Below are 14,548 nucleotides of genomic sequence, written 5' to 3' on the forward strand. Positions count from 1 at the left end.
AAATAAATGACGAAACTTACTTTCGGAACGTCCCTCGTATACATAACGCCACAAGGATCATAGACAGTAGCCCTTACTTGTCGCGTTAGTTTGCGCTGTTTTCGTTCTAAATATCGCGTACAAACTAAGTGCCCAACGGCAACCTCTGTTGAATGCTAATTCAGTATAAACTTACGACGTGCTTCTCTTTTAGTGTCCCTTTAAATACATACGAGCACGCGCTTCGGCCTCCCCTGCTCAACACCGAAGTCGAGCGCCTGAGCTGGACGCCACGCGTTTATTATTTTGTCCTCGGAGCAACACCGCATTAGCCACGAATAAAGGTTTAGGACCGTCGGGCAAGCAACACGATGCACGTCTCGCGCCATCCTTTGTAACCAAGAAGCCGTCGTCAGCTCCGGCCGATGCATTTTTCCCCGCCAACAAAAGCGCAGACGACACTCGTCATCAATCTAGTCGCGCGCGCCGCGACACCGGCACGGTGACGTGCAATGCACGAGGGAACGCGCATCTCTCTACCTGCCATCATTCACACGATGGATGCAGCCGCCTCCTGTCAACACTGCATCGAGCATCCACAAAAAAAAAAAAAAAAGAGTACGCTGCCGCGCACACTACTATAGCATGAAGCGGTCCAGAAGTGATCGCGAGTGTGACGATAACGAGAACGCTGCACCATCGGGCGCCACGATCGAGGCAGCGTAATTATGCTTACACTGCCAGCTACATAGAAGGCGTAAGCGAAGGCGAATGTTAACGCAATACAAAGCAAAGTCTTGCGGCACCCGCTCTGACGACGTACAAACTTTGCTGCAAGTTATACGGGCCTCTCGAAGCAGAACCAGACTGTGAGGGCGACGGCAACGCCGCCGCAGTACGTCTGCATCGCATCCTTTCAGCGCATAGTCGCGGTGGGCTAAACATTGCTTGGAATGGATGGCATACGTCAAGCTATATGGCACGCCGGAGAAGTACTCGATGCCACGGTGCAACGCTGCTTTTATTCACTGGGAACAACCGAAGTGCATACTGTGCGGGCATTCAAAATTAAGTAGATGCTCCGACAGTGTGCGCTAGCTGAACGTAACGCTCGTTTTGCGAGGTCGCGCGTCACATATGTGTATTAAACCCGGTCTATCACAAAAGAAAACACTTTGCGTCAAATCTGTTTGTTGCAGTTCGACGTGTGCTACTGGTATTTTAGCAATCCTCAAGACATTACAAGCACGCTTCTGCATATCAAACTTCCGTAATTACCCCACGAGTCACTAGCAGCCATTTTTTTGCGCCTTTAATAACTTTACTTGTCACCCCTACTCCCATGAGCATGGTCTGTTCTTGCGTACAAGAAATGGTGCCTTGTTTCGCTTTGAAAAGCGATGGCACCATGCGTGCATAAGAACACATACTAACGTAACACACTCACTGAAACATTGCAAATTAATGATACTCCCTCCAAACTGCGCCATTATTTCTGCTCCTTAACCGATTCCTACTTGCAGAGACCACCCAAAAGCAAGAATAACCCCGTCCAGCCACAGTATGCGCCAGTTTTTTGCCGTATAGACTACCGAGATCATGACGATAATTAGTCATGTGGGAGCACTGCGCTTTCGCCTTTCTCTGACAGCGAAATGACTGAGCGAACAGCCAATAAACTCGGCTTCGTACACTCACCACAGCGCTCTCCCCCGAGACATTACGACAGAATCGCGTGAGCAGTACATGCCGCTCAGCCGTCTGCACAGGCATCGGAACGCACATACGTAGCTACGGACCGCGCGCATGTAACGCGAGCGACCAGCAGGTCGCGTTGATGGTGCACCTGACGAAAACGAATCGACTAATGGCGTAGCTGGGAGGAGGGGGTTGTTAGGGGGGCGATTGGAATCCGGCGATAATTATGCCGTTCTGCCGCTGTAGCGTCGCACCAAGCACATCCCTCTTGCCTGCAACACAAGCGAGGGCGAACGAAGACGGCTGGTCAGCAAAGCCAGCGCGCCTGCGAGCTACGTTTCCAAGCAGCGGGCGTCGGCGACGACGGCGGCTTGCTTTGAGCTCGCAAGAGTGCGTGATACGCGAGCCGAAAGTGGGCTGCCATTATTATTATTAGTGTTTCTTTTTCACGCTCCCGTTCTGCGTACTTTGGGTTTCCTCGCTTAATGATGATCGTTTTGGTGGCAGACAGCCGGAGCAGCACGCTGACCGGGTCATCCGCCGCAGACGGCGAGTTGTTTTATCACTCGTGGGTGACGATTCTGACCCAAATACGCACGGCGCGAGGTGAGTTCGAGAGCTGCCCTGGACCACCTGTCACCGGAAAAGAGTATCGTACAGGTGCAAGAGACCTTATCACCAGGGATTCAGTTAAACTGTTGCGATGCCAAGAGCCGTGTTCGGTCTCGAAGTTAGGGATGCGCATGGCCTCTCTTTAATGATCAATTTATTTTGCAAGGTCGCTTCGTCTCCTATCCTGCCTGCAACGTATCACGAACACCTGCAGACGACGAAACTAGTACACAGTGCAAAACTTCAACGATGTCTGGGAGCCTATGCGCAACGAAATGAGTCGCGATGGTTCCGAAAGCCTCGTACAATTAACGAAACCTTACTTACTCTCAACCTTACTGGAGTAAATGGTAAAAGATAACGGGTCGAGTATTGTAAAGTTGTAAAGTGACTGATGGCGTTTGACGTCCCTGTGCTGCATATAGAGATGCCTTGGTGGAGGGTTTCGCATTCGTGCCAACTGGAGACGTGCACAAACGCGTACAAAATGTGCCACCAACGTAGCGCCGGGTGCCCCGATCGGGAATCGAACCAGACAACAGTGTGCCGAACAAGGCCACAATAACTCAGCCACCGCGAGAAGTAGACCTTTGTGTAAACAAACATCTGCACGCGATGACACTTGGTGGCCCATAAGAGAAGCCGGCGGAGTCACCGCTCACCGAACGACACAAACAGCGATGGGCGAGCCAAATAGCGTTGCCAATGGCAACCTCGAAGCTTGCTCGACGCTCACTGTAACAAGCGTTTTACAAGGGAGCGCGCTGGCCGCACTAGCCTGCGGCAGGTATGCATCCAGTAAACAAACATCTGCGCGCACAAATGCCCGTCACAGTAACCGCAGTCATCCGTGAGTCGGTGCACGCAAACGTATCAGCGGTTACAAACAGGAAGTGCGTTTTGCTCTTTCTGTGAGCCGCGGCGTCGTCAGCGAAAAAAGGATCGAAGCGCGCCGCGCAGAGACGATGCCCGCTGCTACTCGGAAAGTTAGGCCTAGCCGCGGCAGCGGCGGCGGCGGCGGCTTCTCGGAGGCACCTCTCACAGTCGGCGAGCCGACGGAGTTTGGAGCGGCCCCGCTTGAAGGAGCTATGCGGTATCACCGCCGCCTCCGTCGCGACGCGAAGGCCGACGTGCGCAGCGGTGCGTCTACGGAACGAGCTGCCGTACAGGCGGTTGATACGAGAGCCGCACAGGAGATCGTAGTCGTCGGCCGCACACGTACTGCTCCAGATCCGCCAAATATGGAAACCGAGTTGTTGCGGGAGGGCAGTGCCCGTGCACAAGTCACGCAACCACACACGCACACACACACGAACATACACGAACACACGAGGGGCCGGGAAACAACAGAAGCCGTCCGCGAAAGGGGCCAGCCTACCTTTGAGCGCGGCGGTGACTCCGAAGACGCAAAGAGCAGAGATGAGCACTGGGGCAGCACACTTCATGATCGCATCCAGTAGGCGATTGTTTGGATCACAGGCAGTGGCGGCTCACCATAAGGCGCACGCACAAAAGCCAAAAGAGAGAAGCGCTTCGGCGGCTGCTGCTGTTGGGGCACGCCGTGTAAAATTCCCGTGCCAAGACGACTCCCCGGGCGTTTCCGTTCGTCGAAGGGACGACTGCGCTCTCCACACACGGCGACACGGAGACCTCTGGGAGAGGAGGGACCGCCGCGAGCGTGCGCGGAGAGAGAAGAAAAGAGCCGGTATGGGCGGAAGTGACGCTAGACGGCTTGCCCGGAGCACGTGACTGAAGCGTAACTTCCGGAAGCTTGATTGAGCGGGTCTTTTTTCTTTCTCGGTGCTTGTTTCTCTTGGACTGCTTCCCGCTCTTGCTCTCGCTCTCCTCTGTTCCTTGCGCTGGAGGGGGGAGGCAGAGCTTCAGGGATTGGTTCGATTTTTCAGTTTCGCGGTCTCTCTGGGAATGCGCTGCGCTCCGAACGGCGCGGCCCTGAGGCGTCGGAAAACGCCTTTACATGCTTTTCAACGGGGGCGCACAGCGCTGTCGCGCAGTAAACATGACATTAGATACGGGACCAGGGAGCAAGATGGTAAGCGAAGCTGCCCTGAGAAGATGGCTGCGCGACTTCTAGCAAAACAAGAGGGGTTGAGAGACGGAGGTCCGTTGAGCGTTCTACGATCAAAGTAGATTCAAGTTATGACCTTTATACTCGTCGTTGGGCTCTGTATACAACACGCAGAACAAGCACATGTGTATCAGTAGCACCTGTGAAGTCATAGTGGATTCTTATTTCGTTTGCTAGAATCACTTATTTATTCCGCTTCTCCCTTACAAAGCCGATCGCACATGACGTTAATGAAATAAAAAGGTAAAACAGCAGAGACTCGTCACCCGAGCGCTAGAGGCAGTGGCATGGCCAGGGGCCGGTCTGCCATGCCCTGGCTACGCCATTGGCTAGAGGCGCAATTAAATTAGTGAACACAATCATATGATAGCAGAGATGCTACAAAAACATATTTAGCCGTCAAACATGGACACCACACAAGCGCTGTATCCGGTGATGGCGATAAGCTGCCGACATGTTTGGAGATCGAGGAGAAAAATGGAAACCTGTTCGGAACGTTCGTGTGGTTCAGGATTCAAGAAGCACAAATAAGTAAGCTTCTGAATGATTTTATATGCATAGAGCCATCATCAAACTAATTTATGTTCGCTGAAGGACGAAGGAATGTATGCGGATGTCCAGTCACCGCTGTCTTGGTGTCTGCCGTCTCAATTGTATGCCTGCGAGAGACATAGAGGGAAAGAGAGATTTGATCAGGGACCCCGGAGAGGTTTGCTGCTAGCGGCATGCCTAGCCTTATACTGCAGATGGATAGGATGAAAAATGAAATTATGTGCATAGTTCACAACAAAGATGCACAACATACACAAAACACGACACCAGGCTAAAGTGTTCGACTAGTGTCTCTAAGGAAACACAAAAGTGCCTTCGGTGCGCGAAATGCACAATTTCTTGATCTGATCATACCCCTTAATTCACTACCGTCCTTGACAATATTTCTTGTCAAGTATAAAATAGAAGAGATGACATTTGGACGTCTCAATAACCTCACCAAAGTGTATCAAACCCTGCTTAATGTTCATTGTGTGATTCGAATGCAAGTCAAATTATTCTGTTTCAGGATGGAAGCCGCGTCAAGAGAAATGTATCTTCTAATGCTGTATGAGCAATTCCAAGTCTTAGACAACTGCACAGAGGATACGATGGGGCGAATTAACTAATCGCATCAACGGCAGCTAAACGAAGCGCGACTAGATTTACCGCCACGGTCACGCACCACTCAGGATGGAAATCAACGTTACTAAGAAATGCCGCACGTCTTGAAAACGTTAACGCGGATGGGGCAAAGCAATATATTCAATGCAGTCGCACGAATACAAAGGATTCAAAGTCCGCATTGACTGCCGCTTCAAGAACGAAACAAAGAAAAAGGAAAGAAGAAAGCGGTACGGGAGGACGCATAAGTGAATTTATGTTTCTTACAAAACAGCCGCAGGATTATAGCGGACCCAAACTTTCCGCGAAAGACGGTATTTCTTTCGAAAGCCTCGGCCGGGAGTTGTTTTCCAGACGTCCTGCGTGATTCTCGAAGCGAATTTAGAAGCAGCCGGCTGCGAAGGCTTTATGAGACTGCGAGAAAAAAAAATAACAAAGCAGGAAAGAATACAGAGACACCCACCGCGGATCGTGTATATAAATAGTGAACCGCCTGTCCGCTCGCTGCTTATCCCTATTTCCCCGCGCGGATCTCAAGGGAGCGCCGAGAACTCCGCGTCTTGCACACCGACTCCACCGGCAAGGAAGGCCTCCGGCAATTCGAAGAGTTGCGCTCCCTCACTCCGCTGCCAGGCGCAATTTCGAACGCAAAGCCTCCGACTTTTGTGTGCGGTGCTTCAGAGTGCTGTGACAGAGCGAGTGAGTGAGTTAAAGAGAGATAAGAATAATAATGAATAGTAAGGGAGCAACGAGTAACTAAATTCCACATGACGACATTATTCGCGACACAAAAAGGGGACATCCACTGCAAGAAAGCGCGGATCACTGGCTCGAGCATACCGCCACTTTAGCTAACTAGCTAAAACTGCCACCTTCGAATTATCGACACTTTCCTGAAGATCCAGCTACTACGAGGCCTCTCCCGCTTCTATGCAAATTTAGTGCATCACCTGTGGCTGCGTGCGGCATTCACAAAAAGCTAGCCGTTTCTCATTACGATGAGTGACATACCTTCGGGCGACGCTTGCGGGTGTGAGGAGTATCGAAATATCTCCTCCGCATCTGTGCTCGGTATGGTGATCAGCGCCGCTTACTTCGCATCACGTTATACAATAGATCGCCTGTATTCAAGCGCACTCACCGTGACACCTATACCTTCATACGCAAAAAAGAGGTTAATGACAAGAACACATCTCAAGTTTCTCGGCGGAAAGTCATGGGGCACATCGGTGCGGTCAATGCTGGAGCTTTATAACGCCTTGTTCCTCGGTTTCGCAAGATACAGCTTCCTTGTGCTTGGTAACACCTGCAAAACAAACCTGCGTGTACTCCAGGGACTACAAGCTCAAGCCCTAAGGACATGTCCCGGTCTTCCTATGTGCGTCTATACACCGGCAACGATTGTCTTAGCTCGAGATCACCCAATATCAACGTACTAGGCAACCGACGCTCTCAGGGCGCTTATTCGGCACGTTGCCCGACTACCTTCTCACCATCTTGCCGCTCTACCCGCAGAAAGGCCACACACAACTTTCAGTCCTATAATTGATGCCAATCGTACCTCATTGCCATCGAAGTACGTGCCTGCAGCCAGCACGACCATCCTCGCCTTTATGGTGCCTTCACAGACCTGAAATACGTCTCAGCAGCCCAGGAATCATGAAGAAAGCTAACACGCCGTCGTTTGCCCCGAAGTAGGCCGCATTAGAACTTTTACGTGAGGTGCACAGTGGCCGCGTACACGTTTACATCGATGGCTCGGTCACATCTGCAAGTTAAGCTGCTGCTACAGTGGTACCAACAAGATCCGTCAAAATACAGCTAAAAACGCCACATGTGTCATCAACGACAGCTGCCGAACAGGTAGCCCTGCATGCAGCTCTTCACTTATTCAGGAGGAACCACCCCATGCAAGGTCAGTCTTCTGTGATTCCAAGGCAGCCCTAAAGAGTGTAATCTCAGCACTGCGCCATGGATCACATGAGCAACTCGCCGCGGAGATAAGAGAAGTTCACCATCGCATAGTTGACGAAGGACATGATATAATATATCAGTGGTTGCCTAGTCACTGTGGCATACATGGCAACGATCGAGCAGACGCAGCTGCCCGATCTGCCCGTGACGGCGTCAACTGCGTTGCCATTACTCTTCCGAGAGCCGACGCAGCGAAAAACCTTTCCGCACTTGCGCGTGACCTGACATTAGCCCAATGGAATTCATCCGATTTCACAAGTGCACGCCTCCACACCCTGGACCCTAATTTACAGCTCCATATTCCGCCCGAGCTTCCACGACGTGACTGCACCCTTCTCGTCCGTCTATGGCTTGGAGTAGCATTCTCAAATGCGTACTCTTTTCTTATCGGAATAACCAACAGCCCACTTTGTGACATCTGCGGGTGCAATGAAACAATCGCGCGCCTTCTTTGTCAGTGCTCTCGTTTCCACCCGCAAAGAGCAGACCTCTCAGCCATCCTAGACAAACTGGACAAGCGCCCAATGACAGAAAACAAGATCCTTGGAACCTGGCCTACGCGAACATCAGCGCGATCTGCTATGAAGGCGCTGCTGCGGTACTTAAGAGACACTGGACTTTCTGACAAATTGTGATTGTACACTGTGTGACGTAGGATTGTGCGGTGACACTGCGTAACATTAGAACGCCTTTGCGGGCTGCCTGACATTGCCCACAGAAACAGTTCGCGTGCACGTGCGTGTGCGTGTGTGTAGGTTTCCTATCTCTTTTTATATTTTTCTATTTTTTTTATCCTTCTCTTTCTCACCTATCGCATCCCCTTGACCCTCCTCCAGTAATGGGTAGCCAACCGGAGGTGATCTGTGGTTAACCTCCCAGTCTTTCCTTGGCCTCTCTCCCTCCCTCCCTCCCTCCCTCCCTCCCTCCCTCCCTCCCTCCCTCCCTCCCTCCCTCCCTCCCTCTCTCTCTCTCTCTCTCTCTCTCTCTCTCTCGGTGACAAGACTACTAGGACCGTGGGATCGCCACGTGCCTCGTAAGCCTAGAAAGCGATACGTGTATTATTCCTGCAAGCACTGAAGTCGACAGATCTCAGTAAACGAGTGCAGTTTCAGTGTGCTCCTCCGGGCGAAGCGACACTCTCATTCTTTTTCTTCGCTTCCTTTCTTCGATCCTTTCATCTAATATACAAACCTCTATTGCGCTGCGTTAGGGTAGCAAACCAGATGTGCCCGACCGGTTAGCCCTCGCTGCATTTCCTTAACTTCTCGTTCTCTCTGTAAAAGCAACGTCACACGTGAAGCCTGTAGTTGGTAATGCCTTTCTCAGTGACCTCTTTCCATCGACCTCGCCCACACCGGAGGAGGAGGAGGAGGAGAAACTTTATTATTGCAGAAACCGTTGCGCGGTTTATTCCTGGGTGGTTCCCTCTGACAGGGCTCCACTGGCGATCGCGGTTCGCCGGGCCTGGTCGAGGGTCGCCAGTTGGCTTCCCAGGTCCAGTTCGGAGAGTCTCGCCTCCCAAGACCACGTAGTGAGTGTGTGTGTTGTGACTCGTGGCGAAATTGCGTCGCCGCTTTCCTCGAACGCAGTCATAACCGGTGCCGTCCCCAATTGCATATGAAGTTCCAGCATTTTCGAAGCGTCTAAATACAACGGCCCAGAACGTCGCACGTCAAGCATTCGAATTCTTGAAGAACACGAACCTTAATGACCTTCTCCTATCCTCGAGAGGGAAGAATTATAGCCGCCTCCCCGCTACCCCCTCTTCGCTTTTTCTTCCTTTTTTTTCGGAATACAGGCTGCCAAATGCGTAGTGGCCTTCCTTGCACGAGAGTAGCTCGCAGCTGCGCGCATGCGGTGTGCGGCAATGTTTTACTACGCTTGGCCTGGTTTGTTTATACCTACGTTTTCTTCTTCTTCTTCTTACTACTACTATTCTCTTTCTTTCTTTCTTTCTTTCTTTCTTTCTTTCTTTCTTTCTTTCTTTCTTTCTTTCTTTCTTTCTTTCTTACTTTCAGAGTAAGCAACGCGAACTCGTTTCCTCGTTCTTCCTCGGCTTCGACCTATCGTCTTATCGTCTACAGAACGATCACTTCTGAAAGGCAGACAAAGCGTGAGGAACCGGCGGCTACATTACGTCCGCTCCCCGTACACACGACACACTCGTCTTCCATTAATGATCACATTGTAGATTCAAGCAAGCGTCCACCGTTACCGACGTGAATGACCGTAGAAATGGCCAGGTGCGCCACAGCAGGTCTTGGCTACTCGCAGCGGTTTTCAGTCCCCATGCAGGCGCGCATTTATTACAGCGTGCACACTATAGTGCGTTCTCCTGCATGCTCAGCAAGTTTGCACTAATTAGCTTCGGTTGCCCCGCCACTAACGGGCCAGAGCAAAACGCAATAGCTTAACTTTATTAAAGTGTGGGCGATCGTCCGCCCTTGTTATCACTCAGATGATGATGATGACGAAGACGACGACGACGACGACGACGAGGAGGACAGGTCCTGGATTCGTGGTTTAAACCGCATTCACCACATTGCAAAGTGTTGTGCGGGAGCTCACTTGACTCCGGGGCAGACCGCCGTCAGTCGCGCTATATATATACAGGGTGTCCCAGCTGATTTTAACCAGAGTTAAAAAGATGCAAATGCCACGTAGCTGGAGAGAGCAAAAGTATTGTTGTTTGCCGTCGTTTGGAAATACTCAAACTATTTTATTTATGCCGCCTAATTAGATAATTATGCTTAATTAATTAATAAACTTATCAAATATTATAATTAGATTAAAAGTGTCAATCAGACAATTGTAGAGCGACGTGAAAAACTCCCGATACAGCTTTCTGTTGCTCAATACGTGCTACGTCAAAGTGTTTTTCCGAGCGTGAAAGAAGCCCGCAAATACACGCAAAATTGTCGCGCGACTGGCCGCTCGAAGCACTTTGCGTGTAATCGCGGGCTTCTTTCAAGCTCGGAAAAATACTTTCATGTAGCACGTATTGAGGAACAGAAAGCTGTATCGGGAGTTTTTCACGTCGCTGTACAATATTCTCCTTTACACTTTTAATCTAACTATAATATCCGAGAGGTTGATTGATTGTATAATTTATAAATAATACTAATTATCGAAATAGGTGGAACGAAAAAAATAGTTTGAGTATCTCCAAGCGACGGCAAACACTATTAGTTTTGTTCTGTCCAGCTACGTGACATTTGCATATTTTTAAGCTTTGGCAAAATTTTGCTGGGTATATGCAGAAAAGAGACGACGAACTGCTTACTTAACATGTTTACATAACGTTTTCGGCTGGTCTACCAGCCGGAAACGTTAAGTAAACACGTTAAGTAAACACTTGGCCGGTTTCTCTCACTCCACATACACTTTTTTCCACTTCGACACATCTTTTCCTCAGGCTTCGCCGCTAACTACATCTCTGAAGTGCCGCCGCACGTGGACACTGCATTGTCAAATGGCGGGTCTTCACATGCCCGGCATTTCGACGAAGCCCCATGTCGCTACCACTGACCTTAAACATCTGACCTCGGCCCACTTGGCTGGGCTGTACGATGGCTCTGTGCGCACATACACAGACGGATCGACCGCGGCCTTTGTGATCCGTCTACTGGGCACACCCCGCCAATACAAATTGGAGCCCAAATCTTCAGCTGCAGAACTTGTTAAAACACGGAAATCTGTCCACTTTGTTTCCTTTCTGACACCGCGTACATTGACTGTACTTTCTGACGCAAGATCAGCACTGCAAACCACCGAGCCTCTCTCGAGAAGAGGCCATGGTAGTGCTGCGTGCTATATCATTAGACGTCTTACTGATATTCGACCTTACGCGGAGGAACGGTCGCTCAAAAACCTTCAGATGGGTACTTGGTCATTGTGCCTTGGCCGGCAACGAGCCAGCCGACGGAGAAGCAAGAACCGCAGTGTCTAAAGCGGTCGACACAAAGATTCCATGCTCGCGAAGTGATATAAACTCTCATGCGAGACTGCACAGAAGATTACGGGGCTCAACTAGACCATCGGTACAGGCGCCTACGGGAAGTAGACTCTGGCAGGACTTTTCACCTCCCGGCTAAAGTCAAACGATCGATGTCACGCAAAGGTGCTTCACCGGATTCGCCTGGGCGTCGCCTTCCCTATAGAAGCTACGTGTACATCTTATCGGCCGTCCGGACAGTGCGAACTGTGAATGCTGCCAAACATCTGAGACTCCCCAGCATTTGTCTTGCGATCGGATGCTCTACTCGTCGCAGCGGAACGCGTTGGATTCAACGCTGGCAGGCAATGGAAGGCCAGCATTGTCTGAAAGTATTTTTCCCCCAGTGTGTGATCCCACAGTAGCAACAACAACTACAAGGCCTGCTCTTGACTATATGAAGGTCACCAGATTAGACGGAAGGCTTTAGGAAAACCACTGTGCTATCGCATGCATACCTTCTTCCTGTACTCCTTGTCACCTTTCATCACTCTTTCTTGTCCCCCTTCCTTTCTCCCCACTGCAGAGTAGCAGGCCAGACAGAGCGTGCTATCTCAGGCTGACGTCTCTGCTTTTCTAATAAAATCTATCTATCTATCTATCTATCTATCTATCTATCTATCTATCTATCTATCTATCTATCTATCTATCTATCTATCTGTCTGTCTGTCTGTCTGTCTGTCTGTCTGTCTGTCTGTCTGTCTGTCTGTCTGTCTGTCTGTCTGTCTGTCTGTCTGTCTGTCTGTCTGTCTGTCTGTCTGTCTGTCTGTCTGTCTGTCTGTCTGTCTGTCTGTCTGTCTGTCTGTCTGTCTGTCTGTCTGTCTGTCTGTCTGTCTGTCTGTCTGTCTGTCTGTCTGTCTGTCTGTCTGTCTGTCTGTCTGTCTGTCTGTCTGTCTGTCTGTCTGTCTGTCTGTCTGTCTGTCTGTCTGTCTGTCTGTCTGTCTGTCTGTCTGTCTGTCTGTCTGTCTGTCTGTCTGTCTGTCTGTCTGTCTGTCTGTCTGTCTGTCTGTCTGTCTGTCTGTCTGTCTGTCTGTCTGTCTGTCTGTCTGTCTGTCTGTCTGTCTGTCTGTCTGTCTGTCTGTCTGTCTGTCTGTCTGTCTGTCTGTCTGTCTGTCTGTCTGTCTGTCTGTCTGTCTGTCTGTCTGTCTGTCTGTCTGTCTGTCTGTCTGTCTGTCTGTCTGTCTGTCTGTCTGTCTGTCTGTCTGTCTGTCTGTCTGTCTGTCTGTCTGTCTGTCTGTCTGTCTGTCTGTCTGTCTGTCTGTCTGTCTGTCTGTCTGTCTGTCTGTCTGTCTGTCTGTCTGTCTGTCTGTCTGTCTGTCTGTCTGTCTGTCTGTCTGTCTGTCTGTCTGTCTGTCTGTCTGTCTGTCTGTCTGTCTGTCTGTCTGTCTGTCTGTCTGTCTGTCTGTCTGTCTGTCTGTCTGTCTGTCTGTCTGTCTGTCTGTCTGTCTGTCTGTCTGTCTGTCTGTCTGTCTGTCTGTCTGTCTGTCTGTCTGTCTGTCTGTCTGTCTGTCTGTCTGTCTGTCTGTCTGTCTGTCTGTCTGTCTGTCTGTCTGTCTGTCTGTCTGTCTGTCTGTCTGTCTGTCTGTCTGTCTGTCTGTCTGTCTGTCTGTCTGTCTGTCTGTCTGTCTGTCTGTCTGTCTGTCTGTCTGTCTGTCTGTCTGTCTGTCTGTCTGTCTGTCTGTCTGTCTGTCTGTCTGTCTGTCTGTCTGTCTGTCTGTCTGTCTGTCTGTCTGTCTGTCTGTCTGTCTGTCTGTCTGTCTGTCTGTCTGTCTGTCTGTCTGTCTGTCTGTCTGTCTGTCTGTCTGTCTGTCTGTCTGTCTGTCTGTCTGTCTGTCTGTCTGTCTGTCTGTCTGTCTGTCTGTCTGTCTGTCTGTCTGTCTGTCTGTCTGTCTGTCTGTCTGTCTGTCTGTCTGTCTGTCTGTCTGTCTGTCTGTCTGTCTGTCTGTCTGTCTGTCTGTCTGTCTGTCTGTCTGTCTGTCTGTCTGTCTGTCTGTCTGTCTGTCTGTCTGTCTGTCTGTCTGTCTGTCTGTCTTATACTTCGAAGGCAAACGCATTAAAACTGCTCACTCAGGCCGCACATCTTCAAGAAGTAAAGCGATGTGTATGAAGCCTTCCGTGCTGAGGCCGGTATGAAGATTTTAGGCGTTTTTCTTTTAGGCACAGTGCATCGACAAACTGCTGACACAGACACTCTTGCTGAACCACGGAACAGCAGCCCTCCTAACTACTCCCCAACCTAATTTGCCTTGTGATATTAAACATTTCCACCTCTTCCATTACACAAAGTTATTTAAGGTCAACTAAGAGCCTATTTACTTATGGCAGTTTATTATATATATTTTTTACACCGGTGGATCTAAATGCCAGCAGCTTATCCAACCAAGATACAGGCATATACTAAGCCCTTCAAGCGTCCACGATCGGCACTCGTCGGCTGTCGCCCTTGACCGTCCCGACAAGCAACCGTAGTCAAAACAAGTTATTCGACAGCCTTGGTGGGGATAAAGTAAGGTCATCCGGGCCTCGCAATAGTTCTTTAAGAGCTGTAGGATTGGGCTTTGAGTAAACCCACTCGCCCGTGAGCTTCGCCTCTTCCTTCTATCCTCATAATTATCCATCATGCTCCTCCTTCGTCCCCTTTCTCCATAGCAGACTAACTGCAAGGTTAGATGAAGGCACCTCATAACGGCCTATCTCTCTCTCTCTCTTCTTTCTTCCCCTCTGGGAGCGAGGATGGTGTGCGCACTACAAGAGTTGTGAAATACATTACCAGCTCAATTTACAATGAGGCACAGGAAGGCCACACAGGAACACCGAGTACACAAGTAAGGGGCGAGAATCGTCCACATCTGCCCTTCCGATTTCAACCTCGTGTCCACTCGTCGTGCCCCAAGCGACTGCTCTGGTAACATGCTTCCCTATTCGAGCGGCCAACTATAGCACACCCAACAGCACTAGTTGCACTATAAGAAAGAAAGAAAGAAAGAAAGAAAGAAAGAAAGGAAGGAAGGAAGGAAGGAAGAAAAAAAGAAAAAAAGAAAGAAAGAAAG

The 14,548-nt window shown here is 50.1% G+C and overlaps 1 protein-coding gene across 1 annotated transcript in view; it reads right to left on the reverse strand.

Annotated features, from left to right (window-relative positions):
- The window catches only part of Cals (calsyntenin 1), a 261,137-nt gene extending 257,172 nt beyond the window's left edge, over positions 1 to 3,965 (reverse strand). Inside the window, exon 1 of the mRNA XM_075686157.1 lies at positions 3,668 to 3,965. Coding sequence (XP_075542272.1) covers positions 3,668 to 3,734 — 67 coding nt within the window. The 5' untranslated portion in view covers positions 3,735 to 3,965. The remainder of the gene's footprint in view (positions 1 to 3,667) is intronic.
- Positions 3,966 to 14,548: the final 10,583 nt, after the last annotated feature.

This window comes from Dermacentor variabilis, chromosome 3 (genome assembly GCF_050947875.1).
Source record: "Dermacentor variabilis isolate Ectoservices chromosome 3, ASM5094787v1, whole genome shotgun sequence".
Lineage (NCBI taxonomy): Eukaryota > Metazoa > Arthropoda > Arachnida > Ixodida > Ixodidae > Dermacentor > Dermacentor variabilis.